We start from the raw sequence: 20,321 nt of genomic DNA, 5'->3' as shown, positions 1-20,321 counted from the left end.
TAATGAATAAAGCTAAGCATGCAACTACCTAGAATAAACTGTCTGCTGTTGTACTGTAATACTCTCAGCACACACACAGGCAGCTGTCTCCCACAGACAAACATGCACACAGAACCCAGAGGATTAAAGACTTGGGTGTGAATCCCCTCCAATTTCCCTGAAGATCTGTCGCTGCATGGCACTAACTGAGTACTCTCTTGCAAACAGAAGACGTTTTAGGACTGGCACATAAGCAGCCAAGTTGGGGGACCATGTGCTGCTGTGACAGAGCCTGCACAGTCACATGATCGTGTCCAGTGTGCAATGCAAAAACGGGCTGCCAATTAAATGCCTCGACTAACACGACGCACGGCCGGGCAATACAGCTGCAAACAAATCATCACCAAATTTAAATTTTGATTCAAGTTTGATCTTTTTCCCTGCATGCTCAATAAACTAAGACATAAACATATTTTTGGGCCTACATGAGCAAAACAGCTGGAGAGCTTGGAAGCTTTTCATCATTTTGCACAGTTTTCAAATGCAGGCTCGAACAACTATAGACCAGTCTAGTTTTGACACAGTAAGAACAAAGTCTGCTGCCTAATTCATCTGCTCCTGCTGTTTGTGTTTGTTGACATCAGCCTCATATCTGCAGATACCTGCTGGCTAGCTCGCGTTAGCTGCCCAGCGTGTAGGGAACGAACAGACTGAACAAAGTCTAATCCACACGCTGATCAGTTGACTCTCGTGGCTCGAACCACCATCACCAGATAAGGTGCCCCGCTGGCAAAACAGAATCCGAGAAATGAAGCGTATTTTCCACCAAATGCCCTATCAAGCTAGTCAGATCCAGTCAGTGACAAATTCTAACTGAAGCTAAGTCTTGCTATGGCAAACCTTTAGTATTTCATCAACTGCACTGCGGTCACTAGCTGATGTTTATCCACAGTATGCTATAGAGACGTGTCACCAAAAATAGAGAGCATTGCCATAAATTTTGCAGAAGCCGGTGTGACTGGTGATGTGTCACCTTCAAAGTGCATTCCCACATGGGACTAAGGCACGGCCCCCCCTGCTCTCACACCCTTCAAGTCATTACCTCAATTCTCCATTTGGCAATACTCTCTTTAAAAGACGAATAATGTGTTTGCCTCACAGCTGCGCAAGCTTGCAAAGCAAAGATTAACAGAGGAGGGGGGGAAAGAAAAAAACAGCAGAAACACGGGGGGGAGAAAGAGACGGCTCATGTGGGAAAATGAGAGTTGATCATGACGTTTTGGAGGTCTGGAGGGAGAAGAACCTTCACTGGTTTTTGGGAGTCTTATATGCAGTCACTGTGTCATCATATGTGCACAGTAACACAGCAGAGGTCTGTATTTACATTCAGCCTCAATGACCATAAAAGGTTGGCTCTCGCACTGCCTTGGTGTGAACAGCAGCAGGGTTAGTAGTAGCGTCTTTACTGTAATGGTTTTTTTAAGAGCTTTTAAAGAAAAATGTATAGGTTAGCACAACTTTGCAGTCACTGAATAAATTTGGAAAAACTACAACGTCAGTACTGAATTTTACACGAGTAAAAATGACATATTAACTGAGAAAAGGTCAGGGAAAAGCAAGGGAAGGAAGTTTAGGAAGGAGTTTATCTTTATTTTGAATTTTGAGAAATGTCAAAAATTTAATTTGACATTTGCAGACTGAAGTTGAACTGGAAAAAAAATTACTAAAGTTTTTTTTTTCATTTTTAGTTGATAAAGTTGATGATGATGATGATTTTGAAACAACAGAAAGAAGAAATGTCAAAATAAAAAGTTGACATTTTCAAACTAAAGTCACCTCAAACAAGTTGACCTCATTCTTAACATCTCCATGTTATTCTCATAATGCAAAACGACTTCCTCTGTGATTAAAAACAAAAGAAATGCTGCTTTTTCCCACACTACAAATGTCGTCCTACTCTATGAAGTTGACAGTATTAACTCTGTAGTAGCTACTGTTACTGTAGCTATTAAGAATACACAGATTATGCTGTGGACCTATGAAGGGTTAAAATGCATAGAGTTGAGTTTTGCCATTAGAAAAGGAGGGGGTGCTAGTAAAGTACTCCAGGAACTGCAGAGTGTGTGTGTGTGTGTGTGTGTGTGTATAAAGTAACAACTGTGCTTCAGCACCTGTCTTCCTCAATCCAAAGATGAAGTTTAAACCGCATGGACAGCTTGAAGAAAATCTCAGCCTCCACCCCTCTGCAAGTGACATGACACGACACGACGCACACACAGACACACATCCATATGGAATATAATCTGACACTGTGTGCAGTCAGCATGGAGAAGGCTCGCAGTGCCCAATGTACATACATGTCAGCACAGGCAATCCAAGCAGCAGTTGCTACTTCGCGTCTGCACGCGTGTGCCTCACAGACATCTCCCCCAATTCCCGACACCCGCCTTGAGGCCCAAAGGAACCCAAGACCAGAGAGCAGGACATGCTAGAACAGAGCCAGAGAACAGCTCTCATCCTGAGGCTGTCTTTGAGCTAAAGTAGCACAGACACGCCCACCATATGTTAAGAGCAGCCTTGCGCACAACACATCAACTGTATAAACATTATAATCTGTGGTGTTAAGTAACTATTAATGCAAGTGTGCTGATACCCTGCAAGCACACGCTTTGCTCCTGTGTATCGTCGGCACTTCAGTGTCACCAGGACAAAATGCTGTATGGTTAACAGAAAGAAAAAAAACTTATTTCGTTTCTATCAAAACAATCACAGATGGGTGCAAAGAGTTAAAAAAAGTGAAATGAGCAGAGCTGCAGGGACAAGCCCTGCTGTCGGCCTGATGCTCTGCCAACTATCTGAAAAAGGCCTTACCTGGGCCAAGACACAGCTAACCAGAGCAGGCCACACCATGAACAGCAAAGCAATTACTGCTTCATCACGCCAAATTAAAATAAATAAATAACAACAACAAAAATCATTTACATTGTATCTTGTTTTGCTAGTTTGGCCCTCGCGATACTAAAAAGCCACTTGAGAGAAAGAAGCTCTTGCTTGAGATGCGAACTCACCGGTAGCATAGCTTGGTAGTACAGCCCCATCATTGTCTGATCTAAAGGAACAACTGCTGACCAGCTTTCCACTTTCCCGTTCCTTCTCCTCTCCTTTTCCGTCTGTGTCTCTCGTTCTCCTCCTATTCCTCCTCTCCCGTGTCTGTGCTCCAGGACCATGAGCTGACGATGGCTTCAGTCCACGTCTGCCTCACACATTCAAATTCTCCCTCGTTCACTCCCTCTTCCTCCTCCTGCCGGTGTTGCTTCTTCTACTTCTCCAGCACGCGAGCCTCGTCAGCCTGTCACTCTCTGCCTCGCTTTTGCTCGTCTCTCCGGCCCTGCTGCTCTGATCCCCCTCGGGCCTTTCCGTCTCTCTCCTCTTGCCAACCCGAGTCTCTTCCCTTCTTCTCTCTTTGCTCTGCGTCTGTCATTCACACACTCGCCTTACACGTCCTCCTGCTCTTCTCCCCCCCTTTGCTTCCTCTTGTTCCCGCCCCTCTTTTTAAAACTTTCCCTCCCTTTCAGTCTCAATCCCTCCTATCCATCAAAGCATCCATCCTTCCATATAGCAATCTAACCCTGTGTCTGGATGGAGTCAGAAAGCTGATGTTGTTGCCGTCTCCTAAAGCCCCCGGAGAGAGACAAGAAACGGGAAAGGAAGAAGATGCTGCCTTCTATCCACGCACTGGCTGCCTGAGAGTACAGAACACGAATGCGACCCCCACTGCATTGCAGCTTTTTTTTGATGATTTATTTATTGCGTGGCAGCCTGTCAGCTCCAAAAAAGCAGTGGTAGGTAGGCCAGCCGGTAGACAGCTAGGTAGCTAGCTGCGTGGGTAGGCTCCTAGATCACCATCTCTCTGCTGCAGCTGTCTTCCTCACACAGATGGAAGTCTCACAAAACTGAGCAAGCGCCAGCCCCGATTCCACTACCTAAACCTCAACCTGAACATTACGCTGCATTGCACCTTTTTCTTCTTGGCTCAGTTCCGTCACTTTCCAACACTGTATTGTTAGGAGGCGTTTAATTTGCAGGCATGAGAGTGCAGTTCCTTGCGCTGCATTTTCATATGGGAGGGACTGAACTCTGCAGGGGGAAAAAAAAAAGAAAAAAGAAAAAAAAGCCCTGATGCCAAGCATTCAGACATCTGCTGAGTCTGGCTAGAACTGGGTCCAGAGGGATGGAGGGATGTTGGGAAGGAAAGATAAAGTGAATGGACGGAGGTGGTGGTGGTGATGGCAGAGAGAGGGGGTGAGACGGAAAAGGAGCTGGGATGAAGTAGAGGGGGACAGGGACTGAAGGGGGCAATGGATGTGAGCGAGAGATAACAGGATTGGGAGATAAATGGATAAAAACGTTGGGTGGAGGGGGGGGGAAAAAAAGAGCGAGGGATGACAGGATTAGGGCTGTAAGTGAGGAGGATGAGAGGATGAATAGGGGATGATCCTGGGATTAAGTACACAGGCTGAAACACTGCGATAAACACATGCAGTCACACACAAACACATGCACCGAACGTACACACGCAGATGCGCTCTGATCATATCCATGCTGCTGCACCTTGGCTGGAAAACAGACACACATGAATTCAAACAAAGGGCTATATCCATCCAGCGCTCACCAGCTCGTCCAAACAAAGGCCTGTTCTCCAAACACGGTATCTACAGATGATCAGCAGCCCTGCTCAACTACTCTGCAGGACATGTTCACAACAACTGCACCTCCTGTGTGCAGGTTATTACATCTGCTGCTAAATGCCAAAGAAACGCTTAGGTGTGCTGGTTCTGTCTTGTTTGTATGTGTGTCTTTAACTCTGATCATCAACTCTAAACATCAGGAAACCGCGGCCCCAGAGGACTGACCCCCCTTAGAGAACAGGAGACGTATGGCAGCGGCGTCCCCAGTTAAACGCGTTCGTGTTGACGCGGGCAGACCTGCGGGCAGTTCAAATGTGCATAAATAACATAAGACAGACGCATTACGGAGACAAATGCACTGCAGCGGTGAACAAGCCAATCTTGCAAAGCTAGGCTTGGCTAACTCCATTTGCATGATAACCAGCAGTGTGCTGGAGACTCCTAATGTGTGTGCTCAAGGGCAGAATACATTAGCAGGGACGACTTTTTAAATCATTTATAAAACAAATGCAGAGGTATGCCGTGGCTCTGAATTTAACACCGGGCGAGAGTTCACACACGCTGCAGATCAGAAGTGATCTCTCTGCCCAGGTGTTTGTCTTACAAACAGATGGACTCGGGCAGAGGAGAGCCGAGACTGGAATACAAGCTTGCTCTAACTAAGAAACTGATTGTGTGCCCCTGCGGGCAAGCCATCTTAAATAACTTGCTTCCATTTCAGTTTTAGCTCTGTGCCACTTCCCTGCTTTATTTCTCGTCTTCCTGTCTCGCCTTTAATCTCTGGCACAATATTTGTTTTTAATAGTCAGGTTGACATCCACCCAGAAATTGTAATAAATTTGATTTGAAGCACGAAAGCCTAAAATTCTTTTGGTGTCTCCCCTCGCGTTCTCCGAGAGCTGCACTCCCACGAGAGATGTTACCAGGGGTAGAGCAGGAGTGGAGTGCAGGGAGCAGAGGAGGGAGAGGAGACTAAATGAGAGGATGAGGTCTGTGAGAATCTCCATATTGTGATGCGAGGAGGGAGGCTGGGGGGGGAGAAAGCTCACAGGCCAACACTTCCCTCCTGTGGCACTGCCAGAGAGCTGCACGTCCCAAAACACAGCCCTCAGATGCACAAACGCTTGCACGAAGACAAAAAGCGCACACACACACACACACACACACACACACACACTCAAATGGCACGTGTGCATGCACACACATGGGCACTGAGCTGGTTTGAGCTGCTCAATGCGCTCTGCTGCTTGGAGGTAGATAAGAAAATAGTCAGCAACCCTGCCGCTGCACACATAAGTCACTAATTACTGAGAGCAATATGCTGGTGAGACATTCAGAATGAGAACGAAACAGAGAATATGAGAGAGAGGCATAAAGACAGAGAGAGAAGTGCGAAGGGGATGTGAACGGCGTTGTGAGAAAAGCTCCGCATACAGAGCGTGCAAGGCGAAGAAGGTGATAGCATAATTTCTCTCCACTTTCTAAGAATCAAGTCTTTGAAAGAGAAGCTCAGTCATCACTGGTTTCTCTTCCATCGATTCCTCGAAGAGAGATGAGCTACCAAAGGTGAGGCAAGGCTTTCATTACCGTCTAGATAATAATGTGGTCGTAAAAACAGACTGAATCCTGCTACATATGTGAGGATGGTGAGGACAACACTGCTAGTTTTTTCTGTGCAAGAAGAATGACATGAAAGTGGACTATCACAAGTGTAACTTTCGATTTAAAAGGGGGCTGAGCCAGTCCATCTATCCTTATCATATGCCACGTATAGTATAAATTGATAAAAGAAGTTTAAAAGTAAGATCAGGCGTCATCCTACTCAGACAGTGTTTTCAACTCTTGCTCTGTGTGACGTCAGTGAGAGCGGCTATCGCTCATAGGGACACCAAAGGCGCACAGTCGTGTCCAACCTTGTGCCTGTGAGGTGCAGCCAATCAGAATAAGGCTGGTTTAAAATGGAGATCAGCTTGTTTTAAAGGAGCTGCACCGACGATCAGGGATTAAACTGTAAACAAAACTATTTTAGCAGTGAACAAGAATATGGAGGTCAACATAAACATAACAGGTCCCATTTGAAGAATACCAAAATGTTTTCTTTATCCCATGAACAAACAGTGTTTGATTCAAGTGGACTTGACAAACTCACTTCCAGCTTTTTACCATCAGACGACTGAAAGCAGGCGTACTGTTGAGTAAGTCAAGGTTTTGTATTTCATTCATTTTTTTATTTTTTATTTTTGGCAATTTATTGTAACAGAGATTTGCGAGCAGTCACTCGTCTCTTACCTGACTGTGAGGTTGGTATCCATGGAAACCGGGATTTAAAGGCTCATTGTTCTGCAAGAGACAACAGGAGGGATGAGAGCAGCGTAAGTGGCTGTGCTTTTGAGAAGTGAGTGGATGCAGCAATGGCGCTCCAAAGAAACTTGTGCGTTTTAGATGACAAAAAAATCTCAACCCAACTTGTGAAAGCAGGAGGATTTATACTGTCACAACCCTTTTCTGTAATCTAAAAGCACAAGTCAAAGTACTTCAAGCATTTTGAGACCTTAAATGACACCCGAACACTAGCAGGGGACTAAAGTTCAAACGAGCAAAGACGACGTTCTTGCGTGGGAAAACAACTGATGAGTGAATGAAGTTAACAGTTAACAGTCTTGTGGATGCCGTGACTGATGAACCATCACTGCAGCTTCGCAAACTTTTCTATCCAGTCCCACCAACCAATCAAAATCCACCGAGCCCATCCCTCATCGCCCCTGTTCAGAAACCAGTGTTGTGGTTAATTGCTCTGTAATTACTTTTAATTAGATTATTTCTGTCTCTTTCGCTCCATTTTCTCTGTGACTATTATTTTCCCCCCTCTGTGTCATTTTGCCCCGGCAAGAAGAGCCATTGTTTGCTACAGAGCTCGGTGAAGAGGAGGGGGCAAAAATGAAAAGACAAAAAGGAGGCGGGAGATGGGGGAGGACTGGAACAATGGGGAAAGTTAACTAAACGATGATATTTTGACAGCAGTGAGAGAGATCACTCCGGTACGGTCTAGCCTGCTGGCATGCCTCGAAGAGAAAACATGACCGCCTAGCGAGACTCATGCCTCTGCTCTCGATAAGGAGCTGAGGCATGAGTCTCACTAGAGGGAGAAAGCGGGAAGGGAGGAGGATAAGGGGAAAGGCCTCCGAGGGGGGAAAAGAAAGAAAGATGTGTATGTGTACATGTTAGAGGGTGGGGGTGAGTTTGAAATCTTTTTTAGAACTGCTGATGTTTTCATTACATTTAATCAGCAAAATATTCCAAATCCATGTGCTGGTCATCAACCCCCTACACTTTGGCATGAACGCGCCCCTCAGTTCAGCCAGCACTTCGAGGGTGGGCCCCGTAATGCCGCAGCAATGAGAAGGGGCAGATTTGGCTTCTGAAGAGTGTCAACAGAGTTAACCTCCCGGCCCTGACCCCGATGCTGCCTGCCGCGGGAATCGCTCCATCGCTTCAAACGTTCATTCGGCCAATCGAGGGCAAGCCTGCGTGAGGAAGAAGGGGCCGGTAGGACCGCAGCAGAAAGACAACAGAAAGACAAACAGCTTTTAATCTGAAGAGGTTAGAGATATGAAGGCTAAGACCAAAACACAGATGGGATGATGATGATGATACACGAGAGAATGAAGAAATGGAAAGAAGTAGTGTCTAGACAGAGAGGGGGATAGAGGGAAGCCAAATGGGGAAAAGTGAGTATGATGTTTTGGTTTAAAAAAAAAAATAAAAAATATGGACCAGATGTAAAGAATGGAAATAAGAAACCTTTTCTTTTTTTCTTTTGATGCATGAGCTGTAAACTCTTAACTCTGGGCGGGTCTGTCCAGACTCGGGGCCCGTCCCCCCCTTGCTTGAAACAGCCCTTTCTTTGTCTCCTCTCCCCACTTCCTGTTTCATCTGGAACCAATTTCCCCCTCCTGCCTTGTCCCCAGGGGGATCACTCTCCTTGGTGCGCCGCGCTTACAGTGGGAATGGGCAGGCTTACATCGAACGACATACTGACCGCGTGGCGAGCTGCTGGTGCTCGATGCAGCGCATATGGAAATGCAGTAAAGGAGGCCCGTTCAGAGCAGAATTTAAAGTCCACAAAGCCCCAGGCGATGTCGGTGGGAATGACAAAACTCTTTCCTTTTTTGAATTAAATAAAGAAAAGAAAAAAACAACCCACCACACTGCAGTGTGTTTCAAAAAAGGCCTGAAGTGACGATGCGGTTTAAAACTGGAGCTGCACTACTTATTTATTCTTTAAATGGTGGTAATTTAGCCATATGAGAAAAAAAAATTACACCCAACTACTGGTGATTAATGACGTAAATGTGCATTCTCATCACACTCCCAGTCAAAGTAAGGGTGTAGGCACTGCACTACCAAGGAGGACAACTGGAATGCCACTGAAATCCAAACCAAAATTACCCGTGACCATCAAATTGCAGAGTCGCTGCTGGTTCTACTTTGGGAAGAAAAAAAAAGCGAGAGAGAAAGAGAAAGAGGAGGAGAAGGAGTTTACGTAGAAGAACAGAAGGAGGGGAGAAGAGGGGGAGGAAGTTTAGCAACATCTGGAATCAATCTGTCTGCAAGAGAGGAGGGACTGGAAGAGACGGATGGGGAGGAAAGAAAGAAGCAGAAGAAGAAGAAAAGAACCAGATGAAAATAAGGACAGACACACAGGAGAAAGAGGAATGTGGGTAATAAGAGAGCCAAAGCCAAGAAAGGGGAGAGAAATAAAGCAGTAAAGTATTCGCAAAATGGAGACAATGAGTCATAAGTGAAGAATGCCATGTGATTTATATTTTCTTAAAGCAGGGTGGGGGAAGGAGCTCGAGGGGTTGAATTTGATACCAAGTTTTTACAGACTCGTTTACCTACCCCCACACAAACCCAGGCACACACAAGCACACACTGCCTTTGCCATATGGCTTTACATCACGTGGCTGCTGAAAGGTATACAAAAGTTTATTCCCGACAGCTTTTTATAAAATAAATAAAAATGAACGCAGCTGTGCTGCTTCGCTCGGTCTGAGCCCGTGCAGGTTCAGAGCTGTGCTTTCATGCCTCACTTCTGTAACTTTCCATTAAGTTAATTCCATATAGTTTGCGAGCGAGGAGGAGCCTTTGAAGGCGCCGGCCGGCTGACTGTGGAGGGCTTCAGTCTGCGCTGGCAGGGATCAGCAAAAGCACAGAAAAACCAGTCACACGCTCATAAACACTGACTCGACAGAGGGTAAAAACTAAAGGGCGTCTCTCTTGTTTATTTTCTCTCTCTCTCTGTCTCTGACTTGCTATTTTAAGAGGAGAAGGAAAGAAGTTGGGAAGTTGCTGGAGCAAATGGGTAGAAGCAAGGGAAAAAAGTGGAGCAGCAGTGGTGAAGGAAGACAAAATGACATGAGGTCAACAGATGGTGAGAGGGGAGGGAGACTAAGGGAGGAGGGGAGACGGTAATTAGGCAGGCCGCTGCAGGCTTCCAGCGGTCCCAAACAGGACAGCCCGAGGAGGTGGCTTTGTGGTCTCATATCACCAAATGTTAGGGGGGGGGAAATAAAAAACACACCTGCTCCCTCCAAATCATCATGAAAAAGACTTTTTTGATATATCTGCTGCTGCATGCCTATGTCTGAGGTGTGGCAAAATAATCTAGGAGGGGTGATTTGACAAATGTCAAATCACAGCTATGCTAACATCTGATCAGCTCCACCACCAGCTCTATCAAGTCAACAAAACCCAACCGTGGAGGAGGAAACGTAGACACCAGCGTACCGTATTATAGCTATGGAGAAAAGTGCAGAAGAGCCACAAAGTGATGGATATGGTGGACTCGAGACGGGTGTATTAAAGCCGAGAGACGACGCTCAGAATGACAAATGCATCGGAGGTAGTCAATATGTGAGGACATAAGGACAAAGACCGAGAGGAAGCGCAGAAAGACAAGATGAAACACAAGCTTTCCCGAGAACTGAAGGCTCATTTATCACAACAGCATCTTTTTCACTTTACAGACCAAACTGTGCCCACACAATGGCACCGCTACAACTACCCGAGTTTCTCTCTTTTAAGCGATGTATTTTCTAAAAGAGTAGGAGTCTTCAACACCTCTGATGTGAACTGGACACATTTTTTTTTTTTTTTTGGTGATGGTGGTGGTTCCGACTTTAATAAAATATAAAGCTCGAGGGCACTTCACTGGGTGGATTTATTGATGACTGTTTCCTCTGTACCGACTGTGTGGATTTGCTAATAAAAACAGATGACCTAGGAATTGGGAATTATGCAGGTCCCCGTACGTCTCCGCATGAAGGTTCCTGCACAAGAAAGCACTCATCTATAGCTGGACCACATTGTTATTTCACTGAGTTATATTATCTGTTTGCCCATCTGTCGATAAACCTGTCCTAATCTTGTAAACGAGATCACACCTGCTCACTTAAACTCAAGGAGAAACCAGTCAGATTTGGGTGGTTAAAGTTTAAGAAAGCATCTGCAAACTTTACCACCACATTTTTGACCAAAGAAAAATCTTATCATTATTTGGTACTCATTACAATACTATAAAGAATTCCAGTCCTTGTTTCAATTATAAAACTGTCTAAATAAGAAACATAAAATGCAACTACTAAAAAGTGGAGGAAGAAAAATTCAATTAGCATGTTTAAGCCTCCTTTGAAACAGAGCAGCTCTAAAGCTCTGCAGGCCAGCTTTGAGTCAGCTTTCAAAACCAGACTGAGAACGTATGATTCATTATCCTGTTTTTATGCAAATGAATCACAAAAGTGGGCTACCTTGATAACAAACAAAACATTTAGGAGCCTCAAAGTTTTAAGAATAGCAAAAGTTAAGCGAGAGAGGCCAGTTTCAGTTTAATTTTGGCTAAAGACCAGCCACAGTTTGAGTATACCGGTAAGCTATTCTATTCTAAGCCAGCAGCGTTGGTGGTGAAAACAAACAAATCTGTGCACATACTGTTAAATTCTCCAAATTTCTTTTTTTGGATTTGGAATCCATAAGTAGGGGGGGCTCAGGACTTTTCATGTAAGTGTATAGACCCATGCTAACTACTCAAGAGTACCTTTTTTTTTTTTTTTTTTTAAATTACAAAAAAGTCTGGCCCTTTGGAAGTGAAATATAAAGAAATGGCCCAAGACTTTTGCACAGTATCAAGAACACGTGAAAGAAATTTCACTACATCTAGAACAAGCGTCACCTTTGAACTCAAGGATGAAGCGATTTAATTTTACCGCTCAATGGTCCTACACCCCTGTATCTCACAACTGTTTGTCCATTCATTCCAAATAATGTAGAGATTACAATCAAACATCTATTAGGTCAAAATGGTGATGTTTAAAATAACCTTCTAAAGGCATTTACAATTTATTTGAAAAGGTCACGTGTCAAGTTTGGACAGACAAGGCAGTTGTGTAACTATCTAAATATTGCAAGTGCCAAAAGTGTTTACTGGACAAATGTCCAGTTAGTGATTTAACAGATGTGAACTCTTTGTTGCCTTTATCACAAAGTAAAGCCGAGAATTTAAAAAAGATTTGATGAATGTTGTAAATAACACAACACAATAGCAAAAGGATCCAACTGTTAATGTGGCACAACTTCAAAGGTCAAACTGTAAATTAACTGGTACTGGACTAAGCCACCAAGTTAAACGCAATTCATAAATTCCACCAATAACCTGCACAGGTTGCTTCACTCTTCTCTGTCAGATCTAATTATTGTTTCAGTCTGCCGAGGCAGAGCTCTTAGTGCACTGTGGACATGCTTTATGCTGTAAGGCCTCATTAATAAAAGCTTTAAAAGAACTAAATAAAACTCAAAGAAATACAAAACTATCGCAGTGCATTCAGCTGAAGTTGGGAAAACTCACATAGCAAACCAGGGTATCATTCATAGACAGCTGTGATGGGTATTGTGGCAGCACATCGCAGATGACCCCCATGTAAGGGAAGCACTGAATTGACATTTGGCTGTATGTGTGGGAGGAGATGGGAGCACATGTGACAGTTTGGGGGCAGCCTTGGGGAGGAGCTATGCTGGGTGGGGGAGCAGTGGCATGATGACTATAAAGGGAGTGCTAGCATGAAAGTGCCATGTGAAGGAGCTGAAACCAGGAAATCAAGTGAGAGACAAAGGGATCTCAAACCTATTCTGATCTCTTTATGAATGGTGGCGTCTAGAGCAGGGCGATATGGCCAAAAATATTTATCACGATATATATTTGAAAATTTGCGATAACGATATAACCGACGATATAATTGATGCGAGACAAAATACAACTCCACAACATTACTAGCGCAAAAAGACAACCTTCCATTTATTTTCACTTAAACAAGAAGCTGGTTTTTATGTACATTAAAGCTTTATAAAAATGTAACAGTGCAAATGCAAATTCCTTGCTGAAAGTTTAACCAAAAGGCATTTCCAGTAGAAATGGGCTGACATATCCTGAGCATAACCATGTATAATATCCACTGAAGTTAAAAAGAGGTGCTTTGCAACATTAAACTGCAGTGTGCAGTACGTATTTTTCGCACCATAAGGTGCACGGGATTATAAGGCACATTAAGCGAAACAAAGCAGTCAGATAAATCAAACTTTATTAAACTCATTCTTCTTGCTTCCTCCACTTCTGTACCATTGATTCATTAATGTTGAATTCTCTGGCAGCTGCTCTATTCCCATGTTGTTGCAGTATATTAATGACTAACCTCGTATTGTGGATGGATTATCTCAGTTGTTCTCCTGACTGAAGTTTGGTCCGTTTACAGCATCCTGCCATGCGATTGCATTTGTCTCTAACTATCAGGAACCTTAACGTTAACTTTTATAAGTGGAAAAGTGTTAAGTGTTCGTCCTCCAGCTTCACTGTTTATGTTATGCTAACATAGCTGTGTCGCTAGCGATCACGTAGCACATCATTATATACCAGCTAGCCCAACTTCAGTAACCCTACAAACGTCACTGCTGTTTAGTTTCCTGTCTTCATTTATGTTGGAAGTGATAGCAGAGCTGTAAGTTTGATTTTTTTCAGAAATCTCTCCGTCAGAACATGCTATATCATGCTTAGGTAACTAGCAAAACTAGCGAGCTAACTTCCGCTAGCTTCCTGCTAACTTCTAACTCCGTTAAATGTAATAACTTTTGTTTTCATGGATGCCTGGAAGTTAAACTTTATAGTTACACCTGGTAAAGCAGCAATGCTGATCGTTTTATTAAAGATGAAAGAATTTAGACAGTTTTTAACTCTAAGTGATGCTGCAGTGTTGTTTGACCTGAAGCATACGGAGTTTAGGACCCAGATTACTCCCAGATTTAAGAGCATCTTAGTCCGACAAATATGACAATAACAACGGCCGCTTGCATGTTCTGCAAAAAAATGTGCTTTGTTGTGTATCTGACGGACAAACACCAAACCAGTTCCACATCACTGAAGTTGCACCATTTTTACAAACCAATTCTGGTTCATCTGTTTCACTCAACAATCGGCCATGTGCGTATGAAAACAAAGGCACTGCGCATGCGCGTTTTACTCCCATTCTATCGCGATATTTCATTTTCCTATCGTTGCCTAACATTATACCGGTATTACCGTGAACGGTATAATATGGCCCAGCCCTAGTGGCGTCCTTCTTTTGTCTGCTGTCGATGCTTGGGTAATAATGCTGTTGCGTAGTGAGCTGAGCTGAACACAAGAAGGGAGGGAGAAAAGAGGAGTTGAGCAACTGCATATGGGGAATTTTAGCTTATCGTTGCTGGTTCAAAAGTCAAGGGTGAGTCCACTGTGCTGTGGCTCAAAGTTTAACAGCAATCATTAACAGCTGCACAGCACATAATGTGAGACCAGGTTGGGACTGTGTGACCCTCTGCAACACATGTTAGCACATTAGTATGTGCCAAACACACAACTGGTCCCACACCTCCCCGTCCTCCTAACACTTTCCACTTCTGGGGATATTTCTTCTTAGCATAATGGCAGCTGCTGACTTCTGGCTGCTTGTGACTAATGATTTTTTTCATTATCAGTGAATCTGAGTGTTACTGTTATCTCAAGTCATCTTTTAAGGCTTTAATAGTCTTAAAATTGAAAAATGTGCATCGCAGCTAAACAAAAACCCTCTGTCCCTTTCAGTTTACAATAATGTATGGAGGAGAAAGGCAGTTAATCAACCCAATTGGGGAGGATGGAAAAAAAGAAAAAACTACTGATAAATCATGATCAAACAAAAATGCAGATTAATCTTCTCTTCACTTATTACTTGCCAACAAATCATTTTGTTTCTTCCATACAGGGTTTCCTGTTACCTCACTGACACTTTTCCCTGTCTTTGCATTTCTTTTTTCATCACTTTTACTAACCACTAATAAGTCTAGCTGTGCCAGTCAAACGAAGTCAGTGTTAAATCCAGGGATTACGCTCACGTGCAAACACGCAGGGATGAATAGTTATTACACACTTTGGGGATGCATGCACAGAGGGTGTCTTAGTAGTGCCTGCAGAGTGTATGCAACAAAATTGAGGGCATGCAGATGTGCACATGGAGCCTCGTGTTTACCACATTATGACAACAATGCAATCACATGGACCCAGGCAGACCTTTGGATACATGCAACACACATGTAACTTGGCAACACTTATAATTGATTTTAATAGCTAAAGGATTTGGGGTTGATCAGCTTTTACACATCTCACTGGGGAATGCCTCAGCTGGAAAATTTTGCTGTAGCTACGTCACAACCACAAACCCCTCCATAACCTACAGCATAATCTGAAGCGTACCTGCCCAGAAATGTCACTATAGGTTGGATTGGCCCATTATTGTGATTGGCCTGTTCAGCACAATTGATTCATCGTGTGCATTTTCGACTCGTCTTTTGCTGCAGTTGATGAATTTTTCAGCGAGAAAATGACAATCATCCTCTCACTATAAGGAATAATAATCATAACACATCATAATATATGGACTCACAAATGTCAGCAAAGGAAAGAAGATCACCAAAACTATTGGAATGGACATGAGGGAAATACACAAAGACCAATATTTTTGCCTATGATGCACAAAAAAAGAAAAAGAAAAACAACAAGCACGGGGACTCTGGAGGGAATAAAGTCCACAACCACACTTTAAACACATAATGAACCAACACAAGCATAAATGCGAGCAACAACGTTAGCCACTTACATGGTTTACGTTGTAGGTTTGACAAAGACCCCCCGCAGCAGTCTAACGCAGGTCTTACAGTAAGCTCCAATCAAAACTCCTCACACATGCAGAGAGAAGCACAGAAACTACCGCCGGCAGAAATAACAGACGCAGTAAAATTTTACACTGCACTAAAATGAAACAAGGGCATATAAACTATTTAAACAAATTGTTAAATGTTCAGTTTTACATATTTTTAAAATATTTATGCATTTTTATTGTTTTTGTCCTGTGGCTTTGAGGGCCTAAGGGGAAAAAAAGGAGGTGCAATTACGGTGGGTACATGTAATATTGTTGTGATATCCAAGGTTCATGAGACTTTAAAGTTCTTGTTGCAATTTACTTTCTTGCCTGGGCTGCGGGGGTATTCTTTAACGTCTCTTTTCTCAGGCAACCATCAGCTCTCATGTTTGCAGCACAATAAGTTCTGAAGCTGCTCAGCAGACTAAACTTTAACTTCACTTGTTCCACGAGAAGTAATGATTCTCAGTGCTATGGATGCTGCTTGTGGTGAACACTATGAATAAAAAAATAAAACGTGCGCTATCGGTGATAATCTTTTTCAGTGATCTGTTCATACATACCGCCCACACCCCCCACCCCAACTCCACCCTGGCCCCATTAAAGCGATCGCTCTGGTTAATGCCCTCTCCTAAATGAGCTTTGATCTCGTTAGCGCGACACAAAGCCTCTTTACTGCCAACGATAGGACAAATCGGCTCTCCGAGAAACGCGGAAAGAGGGAGAGTTGGATACTGTACTCCCACTACCTCAGCGCAGACAACAGTGCTGCCTCAAGGGGAAGCATCAATAAGACCAACAGAGCGCACCAAACATACAAAGAAAGAGCGCATAGGGGGAGATGAAGCGGAGGGGAAAGGGGGGAAAAGGAGAGAGGAAAATAAGACAACACAGCTGGGAAAAAGAAATGGATATTCCACCGATTTGAGTGATGGGAGACGGGCTGAGAAATGAAGACATTATCAAAGATGGCAGTGGGGGAGATAGATGGGGCGGCACAGAGGAAAGAGTGAATCCGGGGGGGGCTTGCCTCAGTGGCACGCTGAAAGCCTGTGAACCAGGAGTCAATTAGCAATCTGGAAATATGCCTGGGGGGAGGCAGGAGGGGGACAAATCAGAGGACAGATAAGGGTGGGGGTGGGAAGGGGTGCAGTTTGTATGAGGTGGAGCGGGGGAGGAGAGCAGCAACAACAAAAGAGGGGAGGCTGCACTCTCGTTTATTATTACAGTCCTGATTTGCAGTCAGCCTGGAAGGTCAGAAGTATACCAGCTCGAGCTCACTGCAGGAGCCCTACAGTAATTGCTGGGTGCATTTAGTTCAAGGAACATCCACTGGAGTCATCATCTCCATCGCGAGCAGCCATGCAGCGCCCGAGAGCTACTCGATACATCCCCTCAATGTCATTTTCCGATTTATTTATCCTTTGCATAAAGTGTCACTGAGCTGATTATCGTCATTCAGGCCCTGTCCTCATGCTTATCTCTCCCACAACTGATGGTGTCATGCCTGCCATCCATCACTTCCCTCGCATACTTTATCATGCCGCCTGATGGATGGAAACTAACCGCTCAGATTTTCACTCTGCCATCAGTCTCCTTTATCCCACCTCCCCACCCCCACCCCAAAATCCCCACATCTATCCATCTATCAGTCCCCAGTCACACCTCTCTCTCTCTCCTCTAATCCACTCGCACATTGTGCCCAATTAAACCACGATCCTCGCTTTCCCCTCTTTATCCTCCACGTGCAACCTTCGGCGCACTCTCTTTCTCTTGCTGTAGCCTCATCCTCCCTTTTATTTCATTTACACGACCTCACCCCGACCCCAACAATCAATACAACCGATGGGCAGCGAGAATCCACCACATGCCGCCCTGCTCATTGTCACATCATCTTTGCCAGCGGGCTATAACCTTTTCCCATCATCAACATCCATCCTCTGTGAGGCTCACTGACCATCACAGCATCACACTTGGACCTTTCTGTCTTTGCAGCGGGTCAGCTGCACAGCCCATTGAAGCATTTTACCAGTTTCCCCAGGATTCAATTACCTGCAGACGACCTCAAGTCGTGTCCGCCTGCCCTTCGACTACCGTTAGAGCAGTTTCCCTGGTCTTTGAAAAAGAAAAAAAAAAAACAAAACCCACCAGACGTCAGCTGAAATTTTTCTCTTGTACTATTGCATTACAGGGGCACTTCAAAGCATGTGTGTGTAGGTGTAGGAATGATGCGTGCTGTGTGTTTGCAAGAGAGAAATAAATAGCAAGAGATCCAGGCAGAACAAGTGAGAGGTGCACCCTGCGCCTCGGCAGTTCTCTAGTTTACTGTAACGTACACAGGTTGGTCCGGGGAGGCAGGAATGGACGCTGATGCTTTGCTGTCTCAGCAGTCGAGTCATAAAAGCAAGGGAAGACCCGTGTTAAGGAGGGGCCCCCAGAGACCCTTCGCTCCTTCAAGCTCAAAAAAAAAAAAAAAGGCTCTGTTCTTTGTCTTTCTCTGTGGTGACCCCTCCCCCAATCCTTGTCTGCCTCTCTCTTTTAACACCTAGCGACAATCATGGGGGGGCACGGAGCCATTAAATGCCCTGCATGTGTGTGTCAGGATTTCTGAAGACTCACTGACAAATTATCCGCACAGTTCAAAGTAATTTCATCCACATAAGTATAAAAATACAAAATCCCTCGCAACATGTGACAAAGCACTGGTTTACCTTCTGTGAGGCAGGCATGATGAATGGCTCTGATCTTTGCCGTGGTGTCTGAGACTGTCATAGCAATGGAGCCTGGATCATATTACCTTTGTCTGGTTTGGTAAGAGCAGCACCAAGAGGAACAAACAGCAAGCCTCGATAATCACAGCAAGCAACGCGTTTACTACTGAGACACTTTTCCTGCGTTTCGCTTGTTATAATTAAAGGATTTGCTGTTGCAACGATGCATGATTATCAAGAGGGGAAAATGCGCGCGTGGAGGGGGGGGCTGTCAAAAACATCATCCTTCCTAGCTGATGCTTAGAAGCAAACAGAAAAAACAGCGAAGAAGGAAAAGGAGGGCGGATGATACTGAGTTCAGTGAGCAGCATTTGTAACAGATGGAAACAAAAAAGACACAGATGTGAGAAACATATCTTTTGTGTTTACACTGCATTCATACCTGGCCAATGTCACCGACAACACTCCCGGTCCCGTCTATCCTTGGTCTTTTGCACTCCGCCCCGGACAAGTCAGTGAGGGCAGCGGCAGTCTGAGCGTCGGGCTCCGGATCTCCTCTCTTCATCCCTCGGACCACGGCTGGACCCCCGGCCGCGTTTGCATGGGGTCCGGCTGCTGTATCAATGTCCCTTTCCCGGTCCATTATTCCCCGACTAACGGGTAGCATAATAGATGCAACGTCGGTCGACATTAACATTGGACGGGAGACAGTCACCAGTCAAAAGTCTCTTTGGCTTTTTCTTTTCTTTTGTTACCTTAGCCTTCTCCTTTTGGTTTGTCCACGGCTCGATATTCACAATGGATTTGGCTTTTCCCAGACAGATAATATTGAACGGATTTTCATCAATATACACAAGCTTGCACTGTTTATTGTCTAACTTAGCCTTAGCTATGCGAGACACCCCTTTAAAACCATGGCAGAATCCAACACAAAGCACATTAAGTACAGTTGTCCCTCTCTTTCTTTTTTCCCCCTGAAAAAAGAAAAACGACGACAGTGTCCTATTTTAATAAAGATCACACGTCCGACTCTCGGATGCCTGACAAGCTAATTAGCTAGCTAACATCGGCTAGCCTGCTAGCATTACATTCCGCTAGCTCTCTTTATAAATGTGGCTCGGAGAGCACACTCTCGCTGCCAAGAATAGAAAATGTTGGAAATTAGCTTCGCGTAATACTACTCCTTCTGCGGGGCCAGCCAGTCACCCTCTCCTCTCGCCCCTAAACGCGTGGGGATTTTTTCTTTTGCAGTGAACTCCTCTGTGGTTCCTACCAGCTTTCCCCTTGAATTCTCTCCCTTCTTGTCCGTTCCCTCGCCTCGGTCTGCTGTGGATGAGTCTTGGCGTGCGTACCTTGGCTACCGACGAACACGATTTCCTCTGGTCTCAGTCCCAGTTGGTGTAACTCGTAGTGTGTAGGGAGCCCGAGTGCGCTGATCTGCGGTCAGATTTGCCCGTGAACACCGGGCTCGCGGACAGGGGGAGTGAGGTAAGGCGGGCTGGTCTGAGGTCTGCCTTTCCTCGGTCTCCTTCTCCTCCTTTTTTCCCTCCTGATCCCACCACCTCAGAGCTCCCTCCTCCTCAACCCTCAGTTATTTATTTATTTTTTCCCAGTTAATATAAAAATTGCACTATTTTGCAGGTCGTGACGATGCCCAAAAATTATTATTTTTTGCGCCTAAAATT

At 44.6% G+C, this 20,321-nt stretch overlaps 1 protein-coding gene across 9 annotated transcripts in view; it reads right to left on the bottom strand.

The window, feature by feature from the left end:
• Window positions 1–20,138, bottom strand: part of LOC146710870 (RNA binding protein fox-1 homolog 2-like) — a 55,874-nt gene extending 35,736 nt beyond the window's left edge. Inside the window, exons 1-3 of one of the 9 annotated variants that reach the window (XM_085453526.1) lie at window positions 19,392–20,130; window positions 19,079–19,289; window positions 6,957–7,007 (exon numbers count right to left, since the gene is read on the bottom strand). In XM_085453526.1, the coding sequence (XP_085309652.1) occupies window positions 6,957–7,007; window positions 19,079–19,279 (252 nt within the window). In that variant the 5' untranslated portion in view covers window positions 19,280–19,289; window positions 19,392–20,130. Of the gene's footprint in view, window positions 1–3,047; window positions 3,502–6,956; window positions 7,008–12,570; window positions 14,019–19,078 lie in introns of those variants that run through there. The other 8 variants (XM_085453529.1, XM_085453530.1, XM_085453524.1 and 5 more) reach the window with 8 other exon arrangements.
• Between the last annotated feature and the right edge of the window lie 183 nt (window positions 20,139–20,321).

This window comes from Copadichromis virginalis, linkage group LG4 (genome assembly GCF_057382275.1).
Source record: "Copadichromis virginalis isolate Kocher_CV1m ecotype Utaka linkage group LG4, C_Virginalis_male_GT1.1, whole genome shotgun sequence".
Taxonomy (NCBI): Eukaryota; Metazoa; Chordata; class Actinopteri; order Cichliformes; family Cichlidae; genus Copadichromis; species Copadichromis virginalis.
Note: the sequence above shows the minus strand (reverse complement) of the source record. Positions and strands in the feature narration are given on the sequence as shown.